General features: G+C 48.4%; 2 protein-coding genes across 2 annotated transcripts; both read right to left on the reverse strand.

The window, feature by feature from the left end:
- Window positions 1-4,144: 4,144 nt before the first annotated feature.
- C1QTNF12 (C1q and TNF related 12) lies at window positions 4,145-13,553 on the reverse strand. Its single transcript, XM_039727692.1, has 8 exons — window positions 12,495-13,553; window positions 11,237-11,356; window positions 10,464-10,575; window positions 9,347-9,528; window positions 7,989-8,097; window positions 7,017-7,107; window positions 5,166-5,244; window positions 4,145-4,277 (listed from the first exon to the last, which is right to left on the reverse strand). Exons 1-8 carry the CDS (start codon window positions 12,639-12,641, stop codon window positions 4,179-4,181), a joined length of 939 nt encoding a protein of 312 aa, XP_039583626.1. The 5' UTR covers window positions 12,642-13,553; the 3' UTR covers window positions 4,145-4,178.
- Window positions 13,554-19,228: 5,675 nt separating this feature from the next.
- Window positions 19,229-26,979, reverse strand: UBE2J2 (ubiquitin conjugating enzyme E2 J2). Its single transcript, XM_039727730.1, has 7 exons — window positions 26,865-26,979; window positions 25,831-25,961; window positions 24,435-24,475; window positions 23,905-24,007; window positions 23,064-23,202; window positions 21,918-21,998; window positions 19,229-21,184 (listed from the first exon to the last, which is right to left on the reverse strand). Exons 2-7 carry the CDS (start codon window positions 25,959-25,961, stop codon window positions 20,900-20,902), a joined length of 780 nt encoding a protein of 259 aa, XP_039583664.1. The 5' UTR covers window positions 26,865-26,979; the 3' UTR covers window positions 19,229-20,899.
- Window positions 26,980-26,985: the final 6 nt, after the last annotated feature.

Below are 26,985 nucleotides of genomic sequence, written 5' to 3' on the forward strand. Positions count from 1 at the left end.
GGGAAAAGGGTCCGTGATCCATTCCATGATCCATTGGGAAAACAATCCATGATCCATTGGGAAAAGGCTCCACAATTGATTAGGAAAAGGCTCCATGATCCATTAGGAAAAGGCTCCATGATCCATTGGGAAAAGGCTCCATGATCCATTCCATGATCCATTGGGAAAAGCTCCATGATCCCTTCGGAGTACACAGCCAGTCCCAGGGATGGGGTTTCCCTCTTGGATTTGGGATTTGGAGGGGAGTTTTTGGGATTTTGCCTGTGTAAGACAAACACCCCGAGGCCGGGAACATCTGGAAGGCTCTGATTAGTGGGAACACCTGCTCTGGGTGTCTGGATTCCAGATGGGAGAAAACAGCCTGGAATTCCATCCAGGAAATCCAGGAAAGCCAGGAAAGCCAGGAGATGTGTCCTGGTGGGAGCGCTGAGCAAGGAGCTGAAAACCAGAAAGAAAATCTTTAAAAACCCCCAAAATTCCACCCAAAAAACCCCAAGAAACCCACCAAAAAAATCCCAAAAAGAAAAAGGGATTCCTTCAGGGAAACCAAAGGTTTGGGAAGGAAAAGGAATAAACCCAAATATTGGGATTTATTATTAATGCAATGATCAATTATTTGTGCTCCCAAAGTGGGATTTTTGGAGGGAATTTTGGGGCTTTTATCCACAAAAACAAATGGGGCAGCTGGACTTGGATGTGATCCCACAGCATCCCAGCAGAATTCCAACCTCATCCTGCAGGGAATGAGGGAAGGAGGGATTGAGGGAAAGGTTTGCAGCACAAAAATCCCAAAATCCACTTTAGGACGATGCCAGGCCCTGGATTCCCTGGAGAATCCCGAGGCAGGGAATTAAATCCCCCCTGGACACTTTTCCAAGGATTCTCAGCTGCTTCCCTGAGGAATTCCCTGGAATTCTGTCCCAGCTGAATCCTTTTGGGATCCCAGCACAATTCCAGCCCCATCCTGCAGGGAATGCGGGAACGAGGCGAGGTTTGCAGCACACAAATCCCAAATGCACCTGGATTCCCTGGAGAATCCCGAGGCCGGGATTTGCAGCCCTGAGCAGGAACCTCCAGACAAAATAAACACCCGGCAGGGAATATTTATTTTAGGCACATTCCAGACTCTCCATTTCTGGCAGTTCCCACTTCTCCTGGAATTCCACTTGACAGATCCTTCAGCGCCTGCCCCGCAGCTCCGGCTCCTGCCCCGGGGAACTTTTCCACTTGGGATTGGCACACACGGGTCGAGATTTGGGAATTCACACCTGGATTTGCACACACGGGTCGAGATTTGGGAATTCACACCTGGATTTGCACACACAGATCAATATTTGGGAATTCACACCTGGATTTGCACACACAGATCAATATTTGGGAATTCACACCTGGATTTGCACACACGGGTCGAGATTTGGGAATTCACACCTGGATTTGCACACACAGATCGATATTTGGGAATTCACACCTGGATTTGCACACACGGGTCGAGATTTGGGAATTCACACCTGGATTTGCACACACAGATCGATATTTGGGAATTCACACCTGGATTTGCACACACGGGTCGAGATTTGGGAATTCACACCTGGATTTGCACACACAGGTCGAGATTTGGGACCCAGAATTCTCCAAACTCCCCCAAATTCCCCCCAAATTCCGACCCAGAACCTGGAATTCCCAGGAGCAGGAGCAGAATTTTCCAGGGATCTCTCCCAGCCCCACACCCAGGGATCAAAGTGAGGTTCCAGCTCTGGAATTGGGCCCCAATTTTTGGGTGGAAAAACTCCCAAAATATCGCAGGGAATGCCCACGTCCCCCTCACTCTTGGATTTTCCTTTTTCACTTTTGCTTTCCCATTTTTTTCCCCTTTCCAGGTTTTATTTTATTTTTTTTGGGAATCCAATACCCGTGACCGCCCCTCGCCTCCGTCCCCTCGTGCTCTGCAGATCAAAGGGACAAAGGAAAATCAAAGCTGGGAGGAAACGAAAATCAAACCCTGGAAACAACAAAAAAGGGAATTTTGGGAGAATTCCTGCGCTTCTGCTCCCGTCCCTGATTGCCCGGAAAATGTCCCAGAGGGAGCAAGGCCCGGGATGGGGGAGCTGGCTCAGGTTTGGGATGAAAAGGGAGCTTGGGATCGGGGGATTTGGGGTTGGGGGAGTTTGGGATTCCAGGATTGAGGGGGAGTTTGGGGTTCTGGGATTGGGGGATTTTGGGATTGGGGGGAGTTTGGGACTTTGGGATTGAGGGGGAGTTTGGGATTTGGGGATTTTGGGATTTGGGGATTGGGGGAGTTTGGGATTCCAGGATTGAGGGGGATTCTGGGATTTTGGGGGAGTTTGGGATTCTGGGATTGGGGGATTTGGGGATTGGGGAGACTTTGGGATTTGGGGATTGAGGGAGAGTTTGAGAATCCTGGTCCGAGGGAGAGTTTGGGATTCTGGGATTGGGGGCAGTTTGGGATTCCTGGTTTGAGGGAGAATTTGGGATCTTGGGTTCGTGGATAAATTCAGGATTCCTGGTTTGGGGAGGAGTTCAGGATTCCAGGTTTGAGGGACAGTGAATAAATAAACTGGGAAAACTCGTTATAAACCATGGAAAACCATATATACACATATAATTATATATATTATATGCATTTAAAAATAATATATATAATTATATTTATAAAATGTACAATATATAACATATAATTATAATATATAGAATTTTATTTTGCTACAAAGGACCCCAAGTAAAGAGTTCAAGCTTGGCTTCCTTGGGTTGTGGAAAAATCCAACATTTTCCTGGTCAAACGCACCCAATTCTGAGCCTGGGGAGGATCCCAACCATTTCCAACCCCCTGGAAAAACCAACTTTGCTGGAAAATCCCTGTCCCCTCCCCCCCAGCACACAGAAAGGAGTCATGATTTATTTCTGATATTTCCCAGCTCAATCCTTCATTTCCAACCCCAAAAAACCCCAAACCAACCCCAAAAAACCCCAAACCAACCCCAAAAAACCCCCAACCCCGTGCTGGTTCCAAGTGCTAGGGTGAAAAATCAAATTACAACGAACGAGCCCCAAAGGTCAGCGTGCTGCTCCGTGAAGCAAAAATTAAATATTCCAGGGGTTTTGGGGGTAAAAAGAGGGAAAAAAGCAGAATTGTGGTGAAGAACGAGCTGGTGAGGAGCTCCAAAACCAGCAGCGACTTCTGGGAGCAAAGTGGAGGAGCCGGGGGGGATTCGCGATTCTGGAGGAACTTCAAGGCCAGAGGGAGGGGGTTCATCCAAAGGCAGGGATTTGGGATTTGGGATTTGGGATTTTCAGTCCAAAGGCAGGGATTCGGGATTTGGGATTTTCAGTCCCAAAGGCAGGGATTCGGGATTCGGGATTTGGGGTTTTGGGGTTTTCAGTCCCAAAGGCAGGGATTCGGGATTCGGGATTTGGGATTTTCAGTCCCAAAGGCAGGGATTTGGGATTTGGGATTTTTGGGTTTTTTCAGTCCAAAAGGCAGGAATTTGGGATTTTGGGGATTTTTGGGTTTTTTCAATCCCAAAGGCAGGAATTTGGGATTTTTTGGGTTTTTTTTCAGTCCCAAAGGCAGGAATTTGGGATTTTGGGGATTTTTGGGTTTTTTCAATCCCAAAGGCAGGAATTTGGGATTTTTGGGGTTTTTTTTCAATCCCAAAGGCAGGAATTCGGGATTTTTGGGTTTTTTCAGTCCCAAAGGCAGGAATTCGGGGTTTTTGGGTTTTTTCAGTCCCAAAGGCAGGAATTCAGGATTTTGGGGTTTTTTCAGTCCCAAAAGCAGGAATTCGGGTTTTTTGGGTTTTTTCAGTCCCAAAGTCAGGAATTTGGGATTTCTGGGGTTTTTTTTCAATCCCAACGTCAGGAATTTGGGATTTGGGATTGGGGCCGGCCCTGCTGGCGCTAGGCTCCCAGCAGCATTCCCATGAAGTCGGATCCGTGCTGGACGGTGACGGCAGCCCCGGCGCCGTTGTCCACGAAGATGGAGGTGTACTGGCCAGCCTGCAGGGAAACGGGAAAAGAATGGGAATTTCCGGGGGGAAAAGCAGGAAATCCCCTTCCAGCAGCACAGTCCCAAAGTCAGGAATTTGGGATTTCTGGGGTTTTTTTTCAATCCCAAAGTCAGGAATTCGGGATTTTTGGGATTGGGGCCGGCCCTGCTGGCGCTAGGCTCCCAGCAGCATTCCCATGAAGTCGGATCCGTGCTGGACGGTGACGGCAGCCCCGGCGCCGTTGTCCACGAAGATGGAGGTGTACTGGCCAGCCTGCAGGGAAACGGGAAAAGAATGGGAATTTCCGGGGGGAAAAGCAGGAAATCCCCTTCCAGCAGCAGGAACCGGCGGGGCTGGGGTCTGGTCTGTGTCTGAGTGTGTGAGAGGGGATTTCCCGTTGGGACTCAGATGCTGACTGGGTTTTATCGACATTGTTGTGCTGCAAGCTGGGAGTTCTGCACTCCAGCAAACCAAAAATGCAGCTCTGGAGCTCTCTCTGCAAGGCTAAATAAGGACAACGTGTCCAATTAGGAAATGACACCTTAATTATTATTACTTTTAACCCAATAATCAACCAGCCATGGGCCGCAGTGGGGGCTCTTTATCCCGTTACACAAAACCACCCAAACCAGGGAGGAGGAGGAGGAGGAGGTGGAGAGGAAGAAGAAGGAGAAGGTGAAAAAGAAGAAGAAGAAGAAAACGAGGAAGAAGAAGAAGAAGAAGAAGAAGAAGAAGAAGAAGAAGAAGAAGAAGAAGAAGAAGAAGAAGAAGAAGAAGAAGAAGAAGAAGAAGAAGAAGAAGAAGAAGAAGAAGAAGAAGAAGAAGAAGAAGAAGAAGAAGAAGAAGAAGAAGAAGAAGAAGAAGAAGAAGAAGAAGAAGAAGAAGAAGAAGAAGAAGAAGAAGAAGAAGAAGAAGAAGAAGAAGAAGAAGAAGAAGAAGAAGAAGAAGAAGAAGAAGAAGAAGAAGAAGAAGAACAAGAACAAGAACAAGAACAAGAACAAGAACAAGAAGAACAAGAACAAGAACAAGACAAAGAACAAGGAGAAGGAGAAGGAGAAGGAGAAGGAGAAGGAGAAGGAGAAGGAGAAGGAGAAGGAGAAGGAGGAATCTCTGTCCTGCCCAGAGATTTGGGGCAGAAATTCCCAATTTCCAGGGCCCCACCTGCAGCTGCAGCAAGCCATGCACATAAACAGTGAAGATTTTGCTGTTGCTTTCCAGGCCAGCAATGACTTCCAAGGACCTAAAAAATAAGAAATAAACAGATTAAAAAATGAAAAGTTGGAGCCACTTGGCACCTGCCACTGAGCACAAACCCAGTTAAACTCAGTTTTAAGCCCGGCTGGTTCCTGCCCATCATTGTTTTCCTTATTTTCCCAATTAAACCAACCCCTTTCCTCCTTTTTTTTTAAATTATTTTTTTCCCAGTGATGAATCCCTGCAAGTCCCAATGGGTTTTTTCCAGAAAAAATAAAAAGTGGGAGCCACTTGCCACCTGCCACTGAGCACACACCCAGTTAAACTCAGCTTTGAGCCCGGCTTTTCCTTATTTTCCCAACTAAATCAACAACTTTCCTCCTTTTTTTTTTTTAATTATGATGGATGGATGGATGATGGATGATGGATGATGGATGGGGGGGTGGATGGATCTGGGATCTGTTCCAAATCCATCCTGATCATCCTGGGATGTGTCCCAAATCCATCCTGAGGGATCTGCCCCAAATCCATCCTGATCTCTCTGGGTTCCATCACAAATCCATCCTGATTTCTGCACCTGTGCATTTCTGCATCTCTGCATTTCTGCATCTCTGCATTTCTGCATCTGTGGATATCTGGAGGAGCTCAGGGCAGGGCATTAAAACCACCCTGGGCAGGGATTTGTGATCTGGGGCCAAGCACAGAGCCCAGCTTTGCCCTCTGCTGGAAAAGCTCCCAAAATCCCCCTGAGGGAAACGGGAGGGAAAGAACTGCCCAAGTGGCTGAAGTGCTGGGAATGTGGCAGATCAGGAGAAGGAGGGCCCGGCGTGACTCACGTGTGCCGGTGGCACAGGGACTCGATGCAGATCAGCACCCGCACGCTGTCCCGCGCCCGCAGCTGCACTTTGCTCTTCAGCTCGCTGTGGTCTGGCAGGAACAGGGGGACAGTGTCAGAGCCCCACCAGTTCTGGGGTCTGCGCTCCCCAGGGACACCAGCAGCCCCGGGACGGCCGCAGGAGGTGCCAGAAGGTTCCTCTGATCTGATGGAGCCAAAGGCAGCAGATCCAAGGGGGATCCGTCAGTGGGCAGCAGGGATGGAACTGGTGGGTCCATCAGGGCAGAGCCTGGTGGGTCCATCAGGGATGGAATTCCTGCCCATCATTGTTTTCCTTATTTTCCCAATTAAACCAACCCCTTTCCTCCTTTTTTTTAAATTATTTTTTTCCCAGTGATGAATCCCTGCAAGTCCCAATGGGTTTTTTCCAGAAAAAATAAAAAGTGGGAGCCACTTGCCACCTGCCACTGAGCACACACCCAGTTAAACTCAGCTTTGAGCCCGGCTTTTCCTTATTTTCCCAACTAAATCAACAACTTTCCTCCTTTTTTTTTTTTAATTATGATGGATGGATGGATGATGGATGATGGATGATGGATGGGGGGGTGGATGGATCTGGGATCTGTTCCAAATCCATCCTGATCATCCTGGGATGTGTCCCAAATCCATCCTGAGGGATCTGCCCCAAATCCATCCTGATCTCTCTGGGTTCCATCACAAATCCATCCTGATTTCTGCACCTGTGCATTTCTGCATCTCTGCATTTCTGCATCTGTGGATATCTGGAGGAGCTCAGGGCAGGGCATTAAAACCACCCTGGGCAGGGATTTGTGATCTGGGGCCAAGCACAGAGCCCAGCTTTGCCCTCTGCTGGAAAAGCTCCCAAAATCCCCCTGAGGGAAACGGGAGGGAAAGAACTGCCCAAGTGGCTGAAGTGCTGGGAATGTGGCAGATCAGGAGAAGGAGGGCCCGGCGTGACTCACGTGTGCCGGTGGCACAGGGACTCGATGCAGATCAGCACCCGCACGCTGTCCCGCGCCCGCAGCTGCACTTTGCTCTTCAGCTCGCTGTGGTCTGGCAGGAACAGGGGGACAGTGTCAGAGCCCCACCAGTTCTGGGGTCTGCGCTCCCCAGGGACACCAGCAGCCCCGGGACGGCCGCAGGAGGTGCCAGAAGGTTCCTCTGATCTGATGGAGCCAAAGGCAGCAGATCCAAGGGGGATCCATCAGTGGGCAGCAGGGATGGAACTGGTGGGTCCATCAGGGCAGAGCCTGGTGGGTCCATCAGGGCAGAACCTGGTGGGTCCATCAGGGATGGAACCTGGTGGGTCCATCAGGGACGGAACCTGGTGGGTCCATCAGGGATAGAACCTCTGGGATAGTGGATTTAAAATTATATCCACCACGGTGGATCCATCAGTGGCAGAACCTCTGGGATAATGGATCTAGAAAGGGGATCCCAGGTGGATCCATCAGGGCAGAACCTGGTGGGTCCATCAGGGATGGAACCTGGTGGGTCCATCAGGGACGGAACCTGGTGGGTCCATCAGGGATAGAACCTCTGGGGTAATGGATTTAAAATGGGGATCCAAGATGGTTCCACGAGTGATAGAACCTCTGGGATAATGGATTTAAAATTATATCCAGCAGGGTTCATCCATCAGTGGCAGAACCTCTGAGATAATGGATTTAGAAAGGGAATCCCAGGTGGATCCACCAGGGATAGCACCTGTGGGATAATGGATTTAAAATTATATCCAGCAGGGTTCATCCATCAGTGGCAGAACCTCTGGGGTAATGGATTTAAAAAGGGGATCCATCACTGGCCATTAGTGGCAGAACCTCTGGAACATCCAGGGATTCTCCAGGGCGTCCTCCAGAGCCTCCTCTGGGGGTTCTCCAGGGGTTTGGGGTCTCCGGGGCTTTGGGGTCTCCGGGGCTTTGGGCAGCACTCACCGATGTGCACGTTGGCTGAGAACTGGTAGATGCCGCCCACGGGGGCGGTGAAGCGGCCGGTGGCCAGGTTGAGCCCCGAGCCCCGCAGGAACGCGCCCTTGGCCAGGGGCTGTGGAGAGAGCAGAGCTGAGAGAAATCCCTGGGCTGAGCCCCGAGCCCTGGGCTGAGCCCAAATCCAGCCCTGGGCTGAGCCCCGAGCCCTGAGCCCTGGGCTGAGCCCAAATCCAGCCCTGGGCTGAGCCCAAATCCCTGGGCTGAGCCCAAACCCCTGAGCCGCTCTGGCTCCATCCCTGTGCTGATCCCAAACCCCTGTGCTGATCCCAAATCCCAGAGCTGATCCCAAACCCCTGAGCTGATCCCAAATCCCAGAGCTGATCCCAAACCCCTGAGCTGCTCTGGCTCTGCATTCCCCTCTCCCAGGGGGCACAAGCCCAAACCCGATTCTTCCTGTCCCGGGCTGCGGTGCCAGCTTGGCACCCAGAGCCTGCCACAGCAGCTCCGAGCCAGGAAAAACCGGGAATGAGTTGGGCACCTCATCCTGAGGCACAGGAAGCAGCAGCCCACGGCTGGCATGGCTTAATTAGTCCCATTTTCCCTGCTAATTAATGAGGCAGCAGCTCTCCCTCCAGCCCTGCCCATGCCTCAGGGCTGATCCTGCCTGGCTGCCAAGACAAGCTGCCAAAAGTTTGGGAAATAATGGAATAATGGATTGAAAAAGGAGATCCAAGATGGATCCATCAGTGGCAGTGGCAGAACTTTGGGGATATTTGATTTTAAAAGGGGATGCAAGGTGGATTCATCAGGGATAGAACCTCTGGAATATTTGATTTAAAAAAGGGATCCAAGATGGATCCATCAGGAATATTGGATTTAAAAAGGGGATCCAAGATGGATCCATCAGGAATAATGGATTTTAAAAGGGGATCCCAGGTGGATCCATCAGTGGCAGAACCTCTGGAATATCTGATTTTAAAAGGGGATCCCAGGTGGATCCATCAGGAATATTGGATTTTAAAAGGGGATCCCAGGTGGATCCATCAGGAATATTGGATTTTAAAAGGGGATCCCAGGTGGATCCATCAGTGGCAGAACCTCTGGAATATTTGATTTTTAAAAGGGGATCCCAGGTGGATCCATCAGGAATACTGGATTTTAAAAGGGGATCCCAGGTGGATCCATCAGGAATACTGGATTTTAAAAGGGGATCCCAGGTGGATCCACCTCTGGCCCTCCTTTGGACACCTTCTCCTGGATGTGTCTCTTCCTTCCAGCCCAGAGGAGTTTCTGGGCAGAGCAGGAAGCCCCACAGAGCCACGCAGGGAGCTGATCCCCAGCAGGATGAGTCTGGAATTGCTCACCGACTGGAAATTCTGGAGTTCCACCAAGGTCTTCTTGTCCACCAGCACCTGGCCCTTGAGCTTGCAGTGGAACGCCTCCTCCACGCGCCGCCGGGACGGGAGCTCCTCCAGGGACAGCAGCAGCGGGGGCAGCTGGCTGGGGTGGGCCGAGGTGGCCAGGGAGGCCCTGTGCTCCAGGGCTTCTGAGGGGAAAAGGGCAATAAAATGGAATAAAATTAAATAAAATCGAAATTTAAGGGCCTGGCCTGTGATGGAGCCTCCTCCAGGGACAGCAGCAGCGGGGGCAGCTGGCTGGGGTGGGCCGAGGTGGCCAGGGAGGCCCTGTGCTCCAGGGCTTCTGAGGGGAAAAGGGCAATAAAATGGAATAAAATTAAATAAAATCGAAATTTAAGGGCCTGGCCTGTGATGGAGCCTCCTCCAGGGACAGCAGCAGCGGGGGCAGCTGGCTGGGGTGGGCCGAGGTGGCCAGGGAGGCCCTGTGCTCCAGGGCTTCTGAGGGGAAAAGGGCAATAAAATAGAATAAAATGGAATAAAATTAAATAAAATCTTCATTTAAGGGCCTGGCCATTCCTGTTCCTGTGGTGGAACCTCCTCCAGGGACAGCAGCAGCTGGCTGGGGTGGGCCGAGGTGGCCAGGGAGGGCCTGTGCTTGATGATTTCTGAGGGGAAAAGGGCATTAAAAGGAAATAAAATGAAATAAAATTGAATAAAATGAAACAAAATAAAATAAAATTAAATGAAATAAAATAAAAGGAAATAAAATCTTCAGTTAAGGGCCCAGCCTAGTGGGGGCAGCTGGCTGGGGTGGGCCAAAAGGACCAGGGAGGCCCCAGGCTTGATGGCTTCTGAGGGGAAAAGGGCAATAAAATGAAATAAAATGAAATAAAATGAAATAAAATGAAATAAAATCTTCATTGAAGGGCCTGGCCTATGAAACCATTCATGTGTGCTTGGAATCCTGCACATGGATCTTCAGTTAAAGCCCAGCAGCACTGGGGGAACATCTTTGGTTGCCATTTTGGTTCATGGTTCTTCACCAAGACAAAGCTCCTCCAGCCTTTATTACCCTTTACCTTGAATACCCTTTGAAAATCTGTGACTTTTTAAAATCTTTTACCTTTCAAGATCTCCTTGAACTCCTGCAGAAGAACTTCCCTGGTGACTTCAGCCCCAGGAGCTCCTGGAGGCCCCTGAGGCCCAGGAGGCCCCGGAGGCCCCACCAGGCCTCGCTGAGGGAGCAAAGAAAGGAAAAATTGGGATTAAAACCTGGGAATTGCAGAAAATCCTACAGGAACATCAGCAACGTGAGGGGGGCTGTTCCCAGAAAATTCCTGAGAATTTTTGGAGGACACTGAGGGGTCAGGAGCAGCCAAGAGCTCTGAGAGTCCCTCAGAGATCTTTGTCCAGCTGCTGGGACTCCCATTCCTTGGAAAATCCTCTAAAATTCCATGGAAAAGCTGCCCAGACTTTCAGAGGATGCAAAAAAAATCCTCAAATAATTAAAATCATTAAAAGAATCCAAGATTGTCCAAGGAACAGATGAAAAGTGCCACACGATTAATGAGCTGTCACTCAGCTCATTAATTTGAAATAAACCACTTGTCCACACCTTGATTAATTTATCCTTTGGGATACTTGGATTTATCTCTTGGAGGGAGAAAAAAAAATATGGATTTTCTTTTGAATGAGCAGGAAAATAACCCAAAAAAGGCTCAGTTTGAGAGAGGCTGGTTGAAAATTCCCACATCTCCTCTGCCGAAGCCAGAAGGATCAAACTTCTCCAAAAATGGAGAAATTAAACCCAAAAAAAGGAAGCTCAGCACTGTTCGGGCTGGGGAGAGGATGAGCAGCAGGAAGGGAAGCGTGGGACACGCGGGGTGCAAATTTTACCAATTTTTTGTCCTTCCCTTTGCATCTCCTCTTGGAGCTCTTCCCGTCGTCCGGGCGGTGCACGAAGGAGATCCAGGTCCTGCGCGGGTCCGTGAGCCGCGCGTCCGCGGCCTCCGCGAGCTGGGGACACGCCAGGACATGGCCATGGACTCACTGCTCAGAGGGACCCCAAATCCAGCTCCAAAAGTCCCTCAGAGATCTTTAAATTACCCCCCCAGATGGTCAGGGGATGGAAAACTCCAGCCCAGGCTGGGGTTGGGAGGACACCGAGGGATCAGGAGGAGCCAAGAGTTCCAGAAGTCCCTCAGAGATCTTTAAACTCCATGGAAAACCCACCCAGATGTTCAGGGGATGGAAAAATCCAGCCCAGGCTGGGTTTGGGAGGACACTGAGGGATCAGGAGGAGCCAAGAGTTCCAGAAGTCCCTCAGAGATCTTTAAACTCCATGGAAAACCCACTCAGATGTTCAGGGGATGGAAAAATCCAGCCTTGGCTGGTGGTGCTGCTCTTGGAGGACACAGGGTGTCCCTGAGGAGCCAAGAGCTCCAGAAGTCCCTCAGAGATCTTTAAATTCCATGGAAAACCCACCCAGATGGTCAGGGGATGGAAAAATCCAGCCATGGCTGTTCCTGCTGCTTTTGGAGGACACTGAGGGTGTCCTTGAGGGATCAGGTGGAGCCAAGAACTCCCAAAGGCCCTCAGAGATCTTCAAAGTCCATGGAAAACCCACCCAGATGGTCAAGGATGCAAAAATCCAGCCCAGGCTGGTTTTGGGAGGACACTGAGGGATCAGGAGGAGCCAAGAGCTCCAAAAGTCCCTCAGAGATCTTTTTCTGAGTCCCTCAGAGATCTTTTTCCCACTGCTGGGACTCCCATTCCCTGATAATCCCCTGAAATTCCAGGGAAAACCCACCCAGATGGTCAGAGGACAGAAGAATGGATCATTCTGGGAATGATCCCAAACCCACCTTGGGAGTTCCCTGCTCTTCCCAACACGAGAAACCGTAAAAATTAAACATAAAAATCAAACATAAAAATCAAAGGGAATTGATGAAACCAGGCTGGGAAAAGGCAGGAAAATCCCAAAAACATTGGGAATGATCCCAGAACCCAACTTGGGAGTTCCCTGCTGTTTCCCAACATGAGGAACCACCAAAATTAAACACAAAAATTGAAGGGAATGGATGAAACGAGGCCGGGAAAAGGCAGGAAAATCCCCAAAAATCCAGAATAACTCCAGGAATGCTCCCAAACCCACCTGGGGCTGCTCGTCGCCGTTGGCCAGGGAGGCGCTGGGGGGCTCTGGCTGCTCCTTCCTGCCCCTCCTGTCCTTCCTGGCCGCGGCCACCGCGCGGGGACACAGCTGGTGGCACAGCAGCGCCAGCAGCAGCCAGCGGCCCGGCATGGCGGCAGCCAGGGAAAGGCGACTGGGGTCCAGAAAACCCAAATTTACCGGGTCGGGGTCAAGGAGACAGCAGGAAAATGATCCAGGAGAAAGGAAAAAGTGGATTTGTGTCCAAAAAATCCGAATTTACCACGTCGGGGTCAAGGAGACAGCAGGAAAATGATCCAGGACCAAGGAAAATCCGGATTTGTGTCCAAAAAATCCAAATTTACCAGGTCGGGGTCAAGGAGACAGCAGGAAAATGATCCAGGACCAAGGAAAATCCGGATTTGTGTCCAAAAAATCCAAATTTACCACGTCGGGGTCAAGGAGACAGCAGGAAAATGATCCAGAACAAAAAAATTGGATTTGTGTCCAAAAATCCGAATTTACCAGGTTGGGGTCAAGGAGCCAGGTGCAAAATCCTTCAGGATCAACAAAAACCAGATTTGTCTCTAAAATAAATCCAGAATTCAGCAGGTGAGAAGGATCCAAGCAGTCAGCAATAAAAAAAAATCAGATTTGTGTCAAAAAAATCCAAATTAGCCAGGTCAGGATCAAGGTGTAAAATCCTTCAGGAGCAAAAAAAAACCCAGATTTGTCTCTAAAAATAAATCCAGAATTAAGCAGGTGAGGATCCAAGCAGATTTGTGTCCAAAAAATCCAAATTTCAGGAGGATCCAAGCGGATTTTTGTCCAAAAAATCCAAATTCCAGAAGGTTCCAAGCAGCTCCTCGGGATGGAAAAGCCGGAGATGAATTTGTTTGGAGTTTGTTTGGAATTTGTTTGGAATTTGTTTGGAATTCTGGATCCTCAGGAGATGGAGCTGAGTCCGTGGCAGCTTCCCAGAAATCCCAGAGGCGAGGGGCTGCTCTGCCCTAAACCCGGCCTAAAACTGGTTTTAAATGTGCTCAGAGCCCCCAAAATCCAGATTAAAACTGGTTTTACTCTGCCCCTCTAAATCCAGCCTAAAACTGGTTTTAAATGTGCTCAGTGCCCCCAAAATCGAGATTAAAACTGGTTTTACTCTGCACCCCAAATGGGGCTTGAAACTGGTTTTACTCTGCCCCCTAAATCCAGCTTAAACCTGGTTTTAAAGGCACTCAGTGCCCCTAAAATTGAGATTAAAACTGGTTTTACTCTGCACCCCAAATAGGGCTTGAAAATGGTTTTACTCTGCCCCCTAAATCCAGCCTAAAACTGGTTTTAAAGGCACTCAGAGCCCCAAAATTGAGATTAAAACTGGTTTTACTCTGCCCCTTCTGACCCCCTTAATCCAGTTTGAAACTGGTTTTACTCAGCCCTTTCTGATCCCAAATCGGATTTAAAACCGGTTTTACTCTGCCCCCTAAATCCAGCCTAAAACTGGTTTTAAAGGCACTCAGTGCCCCTAAAATCCAGATTAAAACTGGTTTTACTCAGCCCTTTCTGATCCCAAATCGGATTTAAAACCGGTTTTACTCTGCCCCCCGAACTGGGGTTTGAAGCCGGTTTTAAAGGCTCTCAGCCCCCCCAGGTGGGGTTTAAAACTGGTTTTAAAGGTGCTGGAAGCTGCAGGGCGGAGCTGAGCCCGGCTCAGGCGGGGCTTAGCCAGGCTCGGCTCGGAGCCCGAGTCCGGCCCGGCCGCTCCCGGGAGAAATCCTGGGATTTCTGCAGGGAGCGGAATCCGGGGAACGGGCGGCACCGCAGCCCGGCCCGGAGGGACAGAACCCCAAAAATCCGCACACCCCAAAAACAGATCCCAAAAACAGATCCCAAAAACAGACCCCAAAAAAACAGATCCCAAAAAACAGATCCCCAAAAACAGATCCCAAAAAAAGATCCAAAAAAACAGATCCCCAAAAACAGATCCCAAAAAAGATCCAAAAAACAGATCCCAAAAACAGATCCCAAAAACAGACCCCCCCAAAAAAAACAGATCCCAAAAAACAGATCCCCAAAAACAGATCCCCCCCCCCAGGTGGGGTTTAAAACTGGTTTTAAAGGTGCTGGAAGCTGCAGGGCGGAGCTGAGCCCGGCTCAGGCGGGGCTTAGCCAGGCTCGGCTCGGAGCCCGAGTCCGGCCCGGCCGCTCCCGGGAGAAATCCTGGGATTTCTGCAGGGAGCGGAATCCGGGGAACGGGCGGCAGCGCAGCCCGGCCCGGAGGGACAGAACCCCAAAAATCCGCACACCCCAAAAACAGACCCCAAAAACAGATCCCAAAAACAGATCCCAAAAACAGACCCCAAAAACAGACCCCAAAAAAACAGATCCCAAAAAACAGATCCCCAAAAACAGATCCCAAAAAAAGATCCAAAAAAACAGATCCCCAAAAACAGATCCCAAAAAAGATCCAAAAAACAGATCCCAAAAACAGATCCCAAAAACAGACCCCCCCAAAAAAAACAGATCCCAAAAAACAGATCCCCAAAAACAGATCCCAAAAAAAGATCCAAAAAAACAGATCCCAAAACCAGACCCCAAAAAAAACAGATCCCAAAAAACAGATCCCCAAAAACAGATCCTCAAAAACAGATCCAAAAAAAAAAACCAGATCCCAAAAAAACAGATCAAAAAACCCAGAATCCCCCCCCAAAAAAACCAGATCCAAAAAACCAGATCCCAAAAACAAATCCCAAAAAACCAGATTCCCCCAAAAAAACCAGATCCCAAAAACCAGATCCCTCACATCCCAAAAAAATTCCCTCACACCCCAAAAGAATCGATCCCAAAAAGCAGATCCTTCACGTCCCAAAAAGATTCCCCACACCCCAAAAGAATTCCTCACACCTCAAGAAACAAATCCCAAAAAACAATGTCACGCCCCAAAAAGCAAATCCCAAACCTTAAATCCCTGACATCCCAAAAAACAAACCCCAAAAAACAAATCCCAAAAAACAAACCTCTCACATCCCAAAAAACAAATCCCAAACCCCAAATTCCTTACCTCCCATAAAAGCAAACCCCAAAAAATGAATGCCAAAACTTAAATCCCTCACACCCCCCAAAAAAAAATCCTAAACCCCCAATTCCTTACATCCCCAAAACCAAACCCAAAAACCAAACCCCAAAAACCAATCCCAATTCCAACCCCCAAACCCCTCACACTCCAAAAAACAAATCCCTAAACACAAATCCCAAATCTCACATCCCAACCCCCCCCAAAAAATTTCCAAAACCCAAAACCAAATCCCAAAACCTCAAATCTCAAACCCCCAAAAACCAAACCCCAAACCCCAAACCCTTCACACCCCAAACCCCCAAAACCAAACCCCAAATCCCAAATAACAAATCCCAAAAAAGAAATCCAAAAAACCAAACCCCAAAACCCAAACCCCAAAACCCAAACCCCAAATCCTCCACACCCCAAACCCCAAAAACCAAACCCCAAATCCTTCACACCCCAAAAAACAAACCCCAAACCCCAAACCCCAAAACCCAAACCCCAAATCCTCCACACCCCAAACCCCAAAACCCAAACCCCAAATCCTCCACACCCCAAACCCCAAACCCCAAAGCTCCGGGGTTGAAGCGCAGCCCCGAGCCCGGCAGGAGCAGGTGGAGTTTCCCAAAGTTTTTCCTCCTTTTTTTTCCCAGTTTTTCCCTCTAAAAACCCCAAAAACCCCAAAAGCCCCAAAGCCGCGGCCCCGCGACCATCCCCATCCCGACCCCAAATCCCGAATTCCCGACCCCAAATCCCGAATTCCCGGCGGAATTCCCGCTGCAGCCGCGGCCCCGCGGAGGAGCTTCCATCGACTCCGGGAGAGGGAGGAGGGAAAAAAACGGGGAAAAAAAATTAAAAAAATAAATGGGAAAAAAGGAGGGGCTGGAACTTAAAAAAAAAAACCAAAAAAAGCCAAATCACCACTCATAAAATAAATCAATTTCTTTAAAATTAGCCTCCTTAAGTTTGACATCAATTCTAAAAAAATCAGGGAAAAAAAGAGGAGGAAAAAACAGGGAAAAAATTAAAAAAATAAAGGGGAAAGGAGGGGCTGAAAAAACAGGGAAAAAAATAAAAAAGGGGAAAAGGACAAGGAAAAAAAAACAGGGGAAAAAATAAAGGGAAAAAAGGAGGGGCTGGAAAAAACACCGGGAAAAAAAAGGGAAAAAAGGAGGAGGGAAAAAACCAGGGAAAAAAAATAAAGGGAAAAAGGAGAGGCTGAAAGAAAAAGGGAAAGAAAAAAGGGAAAAAAGGAGGAGGGAAAAAACCAGGGAAAAAAAATAAAGGGAAAAAGGAGAGGCTGAAAGAAAAAGGGAAAGAAAAAAGGGAAAAAAGGAGCAGGAAAAAAAACGGGGAAAAAAGAAAAAAATAAAGGGGAAAGGAGGGGCTGGAAAAAACTGGGGAAAAAAGGAGGAGGGAAAAAACCAGGGAAAAAATAAAGGGAAAAAAGGAGGGGATGAAAAAACAGAGAAAAAAAATAAAGGGAAAAAGGAGGAGGAAAAAAACAGGGAAAAAATAAAATAAAGGGAAAAAAGGAGGAGCTGAAGGCGCTTTTTATTTGGGATTTATCCCAGGAAAATCAGATTTTTTGGGGGGGTTTATTCCAGGAAAATCAGGGTTTTTATTGGGATTTTATCCCAGGAAAATCAGGGGTTTTATTGGGATTTTATCCCAGGAAAATCAGGGTTTTTATTGGGATTTTATCCCAGGAAAATCAGGGGTTTTATTGGGATTTTATCCCAGGAAAATCAGGGTTTTTTTTGGAGTTTTTCCCAGGAGAATCCAGGGGTTTTTTCCATGATTTTGGGAAAATCCCAGAAATCCCTTTCCCAGTTTTGGGATCGTCCCAGAAATCCTTTTTGGAGGGCTTGGAGATCATCCCAGAAATCCTCTTCTCAAATTTGGGAAAATCCCAAAAATCCCCCCCCCCCCCAAAACCCCCCAACTTTTTGGGTACCCCCAAAAAAATCCCCCCCCCCCCCCCAAAATCCCCAAATCTTTGGGATCATCCCAAAAATCCTTTTCCCAATTTTAGTCCCATAAAATCTTCCCCAGGGAATTCCCACATTCCCAGAGCCACCCCCGGGGTGGGATTTTGGGATTTGGGATTTTTGGGATTTTGGGATTTTTGGGACCATCCCCAGCTCAGGATTCCCCAATCCCAGGTGGAATTTTGGGATTTTGGGGTTTTTGGGTTTCTGGGATTTGGGATTTCTGGGATTTTGGGATTTTTGGGACCATCCCCAGCTCAGGATACCCCAATCCCAGGTGGAATTTTGGGATTTTGGGATTTGGGATTTCTGGGATTTTGGGATTTGGGATTTCTGGGATTTTGGGATTTGGGATTTCTGGGATTTTGGGATTTGGGATTTCTGGGATTTTGGGATTTGGGATTTCTGGGATTTTGGGATTTGGGATTTCTGGGATTTTGGGATTTGGGATTTCTGGGATTTTGGGATTTGGGATTTCTGGGATTTTGGGATTTGGGATTTCTGGGATTTTGGGATTTGGGATTTCTGGGATTTTGGGATTTGGGATTTCTGGGATTTTGGGATTTGGGATTTCTGGGATTTTGGGATTTGGGATTTCTGGGATTTTGGGATTTGGGATTTCTGGGATTTTGGGATTTTTGGGACCATCCCCAGCTCAGGACTCCCCAAATCCCAGGAGGAATTTTGGGATTTTGGGGTTCTTCGGACCATCCCCAGCTCAGGACTCCCCAAATCCCAGGTGGAATTTTGGGATTTTTGGGATTTTTGACCATCCCCAGCTCAGGACTCCCCAAATCCCAGGTGGAATTTTGGGATTTTTGGGATTTTGGGGTTTTTGGGACCATCCCCAGCTCAGGACTCCCCAAATCCCAGGAGGAATTTTGGGATTTTTGGGATTTTGGGGTTTTTGGGACCATCCCCAGCTCAGGACTCCCCAATCCCGGCTCCAGCCCCAATTCCCGGCCCCGCGGCGCCCCCTCGTGGCCGATCCCAAAAAACCCCAAATCCCCGGAAAAATGGGGAAAAATTCCCACATTTCTCCCTCTGCAAAAGGGAAATAACCCGGCAGGGCAAAGCTCCCGGCGCTAATGAAGAATTCCTAATTAATCCTAATGAGCCGTCCTCATTCCCAAAAGAAATTCCAGGAATTTGGGAATTTTGGGAGTTTTTATGGAATTAATTCCTTTTTTTTGGGGTGATTTTTCTGCTGGAAATGGGAGTTTCCTCCTTTAAAAATCCAGTTTTTTCCAGGAAAATGGCAGGATTAATCTCCCTGATTAATGATTAATTAATAATTAATGCTTAATTAATCGCTAATCACCGGTAATTATAAATGACATGTAATTCTAAATGAAATTGAATAGTAAAATGTCATTAATACTTTATAAATTATATTTATAAAGAAATAATATATACTGCAATTATATAAAATTATATTTATAATATTATAATTTAATATTAATTAAAAGGATTAATTATCAGCAGGATTGCTCCAAAGAAATCCCAAAATTTCAAGGAATTATTGGAATTTTGAAGGAAAAACTGAGAGATCCAAGGGAAGCTGGAAAATCCGACTGCAAAAGGGAAAAAATCAGGAAAAATGAAAATTTTTCACCATTTTATTCATGAACTGAAATTCCCCAATCCCGTTTTTCCCCCATGGAATTTCATTCCCAAACAAAAGCCCCACAAAGTCGATTTTGGATGGATTTTTATTAGGAATAAATCTCTTTACAACGCAGCCTTTCCATCCTCTGAGCTTGGAATCTTCAGGAAAAAGGGAAAAATAAAAAAAAAAATCCAGGATTTTTATTAAAAATGAAGATTCTGTGGGAAAATTCCCAAACTTTGAAATCCATGGAATTGCAGCCTGGGATTTCAAGGGTTTATTCCAAGATTTTATCCTGAGGGAGAGGTTGAAATTTTATTTTTCTGGGTTTTTTTGGGGGAAAAGGAAAAGCTGAATTCCCAGGAAAACACCAAACAACCCCCAAAAAAATGGGAATAAAAATTCAATCCCAAATCGTGGAATCCACAGGGATCCCACAAAACTTCCTCCAAATCCAAGAAATTCCCAAAAAATTGGAATTTTGGGGTTTAAATGCAACCAATTTTTAGGGAAAAACAACAAAAAATGGGGTTGGGGTTTTAAAGAATTGAATAAAATTTAAATTTTTAGTTCAGGAGATGAATCCCAAAGGAATTTTGGGATTTGGGGCAAAATATTTCTGGAATTCCAAAGGAATTTTGGGGTTTTAAGAAGAATTGAAGCAAAACTTGAATTAAATGGAGCCAAATTTGGGGTCTGACCTCTGACCCTCTGCAGGAGCTCCTTTGTTATTCCCACCCCAAAATTGGAATTTTTCCCTCCCCAGGTGCTGCTCCCTCCAACCAGAGCCCAAAAAGCTGAATTTTGGGACAATGAAACCATTTTTGGGACTCAAACCCCCATTTTAGGGACAATAAAACCAATTTTTGGGACACAAACCCCCATTTTTGGGACTAAAAAAACCATTTTTGGGACACAAACACCCATTTTTGGGACTCAAAACCCCATTTTAGGGACAATAAATCCCATTTTTGGGACAATAAAACCAATTTTTGGGACAATAAATCCCATTTTTGGGACAATAAAACCAATTTTTGGGACAATAAAACCAACAAATTTGACTTCTCACCAGCAGCAAAACCCAAAACCTCCTGAGAACTCAGGAAGGGCAAAAACCCCAAATCTTCCACCCCAATTGTCCCATCCCAAAGGGCCCCACTCATCCTGAATGAAAACTCAACAGAGTCAAAATTTGCTGAAGATCTTCAATGTTCAACCACAGCTGGAGGAGAACTCTACAAACCAACGTGGCTCCCCCACAATGCCTGGGCTTCCCAACCCAAAATTCCAACACGACCCAGGCAGGGCAAAAACCCCAAATCTTCCACCCCAAGAGTGCCATTCCTAAGGGCCCCACTCATCCTGAATGAAAACTCAAGAGAATAAAAATTTGCTGAAGATCTTCAATGTTCAACCACAGCTGGAGGAGAACTCTACAAACCAACGTGGCTCCCCCACAATGCTTGGGCTTCCCAACCCAAAATTCCAACATGACCCAGGCAGGGCAAAAACCCCAAATCTTCCACCCCAATTGTGCAATCCCAAAAGTCCCATTCCACAGAGTTCACTCATCCTGAGTTGAAAACCCAACGGAGTCAAAATGTTCTGAAGATCTTCACTGCTCAAACCACGGATGGAGGAGAACTCTACAAACCAAAACGGTTCCCCGAAGAGCCCCAGGCAGGGCCAAGCCCCAAAATCCCCCCGCAGAGCCCCGAGCACCCCAAACCCCACTAGAACTTGGTCTGGCAGGACTTCACTCCTGGGCTATGCTCCTCAGCACGTACTTGACTGTGTAGGCGAAGGCGGCGAAGCCCACGATGACAAACAAGTTCGCCAGGGCTCCCCCCAAGAGTCCGTGGTTCCGGGGGGGCTGCTGCAGCCCCCCGGCGTGCCCGGGCGCCAGGGCCCCGTGCCCGTGCAGCAGCGGGTGCCCGTTGTGCCCCAGGTGCGCGTCCCCGTCGGGCACCACGTCGGGCAGGGGCAGGGAGGGGGGTCTGGAGCTCAGCTCGTCCTGGGCTTTCTGCTTCTGCTTCATCTCCTGGAAATGGGGACAGGAATTGGGGTGATTGGGGGGCTTTTGGGTGATTTCCTGGAAATGGGGAGAGGGAATTGGGGTGATTGGGGGGCTTTTGGGTGATTACCTGGAAATGGGGACAGGAAATTGGGGGGATTGGGGGGCTTTTGGGTGATTTCCTGGAAATGGGGATAGGGAATTGGGGTGATTGGGGGGCTTTTGGGTGATTTCCTATATGGGTGATTTGGGTGGTTTTGCTTCATTTCCTGGAAATGGGGACAGGAAATTGGGGGGATTTGGGGGCTTTTGGGTGATTTCCTGGAAATGGGGACAGGAAATTGGGGTGATTTGGGTGTTTTGTTTGATTTCCTATATGGGAAAGTGGAATTTGGGGAGGGGCAGGGACAGGGGTCTGGAGCTCAGCTCGTCCTGGGCTTTCTGCTTCTGCTTCATCTCCTGGAAATGGGGAGAGGAATTGGGGTGATTTGGGGGCTTTTGCTTCATTTCCTGGAAAAGGGGAGAGGAATTTGGGGGGATTTCGGGGCTTTTGTTTGAGTTCCTGGAAAAGAGGAGAGGAAATTGGGGTGATCTGGGGGCTTTTGGTTGAGTTCCTGCATGGGGGAACAAAAAGTCCAATGGAAATTGGGGTGATTTGGGTGTTTTTTGTTTGATTTCCTGCATGGGAGAGTGGAATCTGGGGAGAGGCAGAGAGGGAGTTCTGGAACTGAAAAATGGCTAATTAATGAAGATTCCTTACCTCCACCACCTCAGGGAAGAGCTCACAGAAGACTTTATCCTTTAAGTTAAACGCTAAGCTCTGTGCAGCCAGCTGCCTTTTCTGGGAGGAAAAACAGATTATTTTCCACTGAGATTAATGTTCATAGACACAAATTGTGTTAATTTTTGATCATGTGGGATCAAGGTCAAGGAAAAAAAAGGAACCAAATCCCAGCCAGGCTTTGTCCCTGAGCTATCCTAAATTCCCAAAGCTTCCCAAATGGCTTCCAACACTTAAAACATCAAATTTGTGAGGAATTTTTCACTAAAATTGGTATTTTGTTGATCCTGTGTGATCACAGTCAAGGAAAAAAAAGGAACCAAATCCCAGCCAGGCTTTATCCTCGAGACATCCCAAATTCCCAAAGCTTCCCAAGTGGTTTGTAGCTCTTAAAACCGAGCACTTCCCACTAGAACTGATGTTTCTTGCCATGAATTACGTTAATTTTTGATCCTGTGGGATCAAGGTCAAGGGAAAAAAAGGGAATCAAATCCCCACCAGGCTTTGTCCCTGAGATATCATAAATTCCCAAAGTTTTCCAAATTCCCAAAGCTCCCCAAGTGGTTTGTAGCTCTTAAAATCGAGCACTTTCCACTAGAACTGATGTTTCTTGCCACGAATTATGTTCATTTTTGATCCTGTGGGATCAAGGTCAAAGAAAAAAAAAGGGAAGCATATCCAAACCAGGCTTTGTCCCTGAGACATCCCAAATTCCCAAAGCTCCCCAAGTGGTTTGTAGCTCTTAAAATCGAGCACTTTCCACTAGAACTGATGTTTCTTGCCACGAATTATGTTCATTTTTGATCCTGTGGGATCAAGGTCAAAGAAAAAAAAGGGAATCAAATCCCAACCAGGCTTTGTCCCTGAGACATCCCAAATTCCCAAAGCTCCCCAAGTGGTTTGTAGCTCTTAAAAGTGAGTATTTTCCAGTGTGATGAATGTTTCTAGACACGGATTATGTTCATTTCTGACCCTGTGGGATCAAGGCCAGGAAAGGCCCCGGCTTGGCCCAGGGACGTGTGGGATTTCCTGGGATGCCCCGATCCCCCGGGATCCCCCGGGATCCCCCCGATCCCCTGGGATCCCCCGACCCCCCAGGATCCCCAGGATGCCCCGCTGACTCACGGTGAACTCGGAGGTCTCGATGCTGCCCAGGGTGGGCCCCTTCTCCACCATGAAGCTGAGCAGCCCCGTCAGGATGGTGGACACCGACCAGGCCGGGTTCCAGGTGTCCGGGTGGAAATCCGTGATGGACAGACACAACCTGCCCCACGGGAAAAGCGGGAATGGGAACGGGCTGGGGAGGGCTGGGATGGGGGGAAGGGCTGGGATGGTGGGGAAGAGTTCTCAGTTTGGGATGGGAATTACTGGAATGGGAATGTTGGGACGGAGTCCTTGATTTGGGACAGGAATGGCTGGGATGCTGGGAAGGAGTCCTGGATTTGGGATGGGAATGGCTGGGATGATGGGAAGGGCTGGGATGGTGGGAAGGGCTGGGATGGTGGGAAGGGCTGGGATGGTGGGAAGGGCTGGGATGGTGGGAAGGGCTGGGATGGTGGGAAGGGGTCTGGATTTGGGATGGGACTCAGCTGGGATGGGAATGGCTGCAATGCTGGGGAAGAGTTCTTGGTTCGGGATGGGAATTGCTGGAATGGGAACATTGGGACGGAGTCCTTGATTTGGGATGGGAATGTTGGGAAGGAGTCCTGGATTTGGGATGGGAATGGCTGGGATGGGAATGGCTGGAGTGTTGGGAATGACTCCTGGATTTGGGATGGGAATGCTGGGAAGGAGCCCTGGATTTGGGATGGGAATGCTGGGAAGGAGCCCTGGATTTGGGATGGGAATGCTGGCTAGGAGCCCTGGATTTGGGATGGGAATGCTGGGAAGGAGCCCTGGATTTGGGATGGGAATGCTGGGAAGGAGCCCTGGATTTGGGATGGGAATGCTGGCAAGGAGTCCTTACCTTGTGTTGCACTTGAACCTTCCATTGGGGGTGATCATATAAATACTGGGGGGTTTGAAAGGGAATTCTCGAGGGAATATTAATTTTCCGTGGTAATATCCACCTGCAAACCAGCCAAAAATGGGTTGGATGGGTTGTATTTAATAAAAAATCCCCATCCTCAATTTCCCTGCTTTATTCCTTCTTCCAAACCACCTAAATGGGTTAAATAAATTATATTTAATTAATAATTCGCACCGCAATTCAAATTCCCATCCCCAATTAGCCTGCTTTATTCCTTCTCCAAAATAGGTTAAATAAATTTATTAAATACATATTGAATTATATTTAAATATATTTAAATTTATATATAAATAATTCCCACTCTTGAGTGGGATTCTCTTAATCACAAGAGAAGAATGATTGACCGCAGCATCCCCCTTTCTCCACCTCTTTCCCAGTTTTTGGAGCTGTTTTTAGTGGATTATTTTGCCTTTTCCCAGCCCCTGGAATTCCTGAATGTCCATGCAAACCCCCAGGCAGGGATTTACCTTCATATGGGGTCAGCTCGGGCCCTCGCACCACGTAGTGCCTGGAAAAGAGGGGATGCAACACTGGGAAACCACAAACACCCCAGAACATCAGGATCAGCCTCAGGCAGAGCTTCCCCCTCAGCCAGGAGAGGGAGAGAGACCTGACAGGCTGGGAACCCTTCTCCAGGAGAGAGGGACAGTGCACCCCAATTCCCAATTCCCATCCCCAACTCCCATCTCAATTCTCCACCTCCAGCTCCAGTTCCCCATCCCCAATCCCACAGCTCTCACCCCACTTCTCCATCCCCTGCTCCCACCCACATTCCCTCCCCAGTTTCCATCCCAATTCTCCACCTCCAATCCCCATTCCCACCCCCACCCTCAATTCCTACCCTAATCCACATCCCCAATTTCTATTCCCCATCCCCATTTCCACCCCCAATTCTCAATTTCCATTCCCAATTCCCATTTCTATTCCCATCCCCAATTCCTACCCCAATTCCCAATTCTCAATTCCCATTTCAATTCCCATTCCCATTTCTATTCCCATCCCCATTTCCCAATTCCCACTCCCATCCCCAGTTCCCACTTCCCACTCCCAATTCCCACTCCCATTTCTATTCCCATCCCAAATTCCTACCCCAATTCCCATCCCCATCCTGATTTCCAATCCCCATTTCCCATCCCCACTTCCCACTCCCATTTCTATTCCCACCCCCAATTCCCATTCCAAATTCCCACCCCAATTCCCCTCTCCATTTCCCATTCCCAAATTCCCATCCCCAATTCCCCTCTCCATTTCCCATTCCCAAATTCCCATCCCCAATTCCCCTCTCCATTTCCCATTCCCAAATTGCCATCCCCAGTTCCCCTCTCCATTTCCCATTCCCATTTCCCAATTCCCACTCCCATCCCCAGTTCCCACTTCCCACTCCCATTTCTATTCCCATCCCAAATTCCTACCCCAATTCCCATTCCCATCCTGATTTCCAATCCCCATTTCCCATCCCCACTTCCCACTCCCATTTCTATTCCCACCCCCAATTCCCATTCCAAATTCCCACCCCAATTCCCCTCTCCATTTCCCATTCCCAAATTCCCATCCCCAGTTCCCCTCTCCATTTCCCATTCCCATATTCCCACCCCAATTCCTATCCCAATTCCCATCCCCATTTCCCAATTCCCACTCCCATCCCCAGTTCCCACTTCCCACTCCCACTTCCCACTCCCAATTCTATTCCCATCCCAAATTCCTACCCCAATTCCCATTCCCATCCTGATTTCCAATCCCCATTTCCCATCCCCACTTCCCACTCCCATTTCTATTCCCACCCCCAATTCCTATCCCAATTCCCATCCCCATTTCCCAATTCCCACCCCAATTCCCCTCTCCATGTCCCATCCCCATGCCCACCATTCCAGGATGTTGGAGGGCAGGGGCTCAGCACAGATGTAAGGCACTGGATCCTTTTTGATCCTCAGGTAATCCTGCTTCAGCCTCTGCGTGGCTGTGGTGGGGGCCCTCTTATTGCTGCTGCTGCTCATCTGGTTAAAAAACCCTTAATTACAATTTAATTAACTCCTTACAATTCATTAGTGCACCCTCAGTAAGCACAGAGCTCCTCCAGGTCCTTAAAAATCCACTTTATGAGCTGTGTGCAAGGTGGGAATTGAATTATTTTGACATTTAAGGAGCAAGAATCATGGAAAACCTTAATGATAAAATCCCAGGGGATTTTATTTTATGGGTTGTATTTGAGATATAAATTTAATTATTTGGATTTAATTTAAATTATTTGAAATTTTAAGGAGAGAGAATCATGGGAAAAGGGGGGAAAAAAGGGGAAAAAGGAGGGACAAAGGGGAGAAAAGGGGGAATAAAAAGGAGAGGAATAGAGGAAATGGAGAGAGGGAGGGGAAAAAGGGAAAGAGGAACTGAAAGGGAGAGGAGAAAAGGGGAAAAATAAGGAGAAAAGGGAAGAAAGGGGGAAAGGGAGAGGTAAAGAGGGAGGAACTGAAAGGAAAAGGGAAAAGGAAAGGAGGGAATGAGAGGGAGGGGAAAGGTGGAAAAGGAGGGAGGAAGGAGAGGGAGAAACAGAAGAGGGAAAAATTATGGACGAAGGAGAAACAGAAGGAAACGGGGAAAGGAGAGAAGGAGAACAGCCAAGAGGGAGGGGAGACAGGAAAGCAGCCGAGGAAAGGAGGGACTGAAAGAGAAGGGAAAGAAGGAAAGAGAGAGGAAAACGGAGGGAGAAGAACGGCAGAGGGAGGGTGAGACAGGAAGGAAGAGGAAAGAAGGGACTGAAAGAGAAGGGAAAGGGAGGGAGGAAGGGAAGAAGGAGACAGAGAAACAGAGGGAGATGGGAGAAGGAGACCGGCAGACAGGCGGCGAGGCAGGAAGGCAGCCCGCCCGTCCCTCCCCGCCCGCTGCCGGCGCACCCCGCTCACCTCTCCGCGGCCGCCAGGCCCCGGGCGGCCCCTCCTGCCCGCGGCCGAGGGAGGGAGCAGGCGGGGAGCGGCGGCCGGGCCGCGATGGCGGCGGAGCGGGCGGGGCGGGCAGCGGCGGGCG

This window comes from Passer montanus, unplaced genomic scaffold (assembly GCF_014805655.1).
Source record: "Passer montanus isolate IOZ18808 unplaced genomic scaffold, ASM1480565v1 scaffold62, whole genome shotgun sequence".
Lineage (NCBI taxonomy): Eukaryota > Metazoa > Chordata > Aves > Passeriformes > Passeridae > Passer > Passer montanus.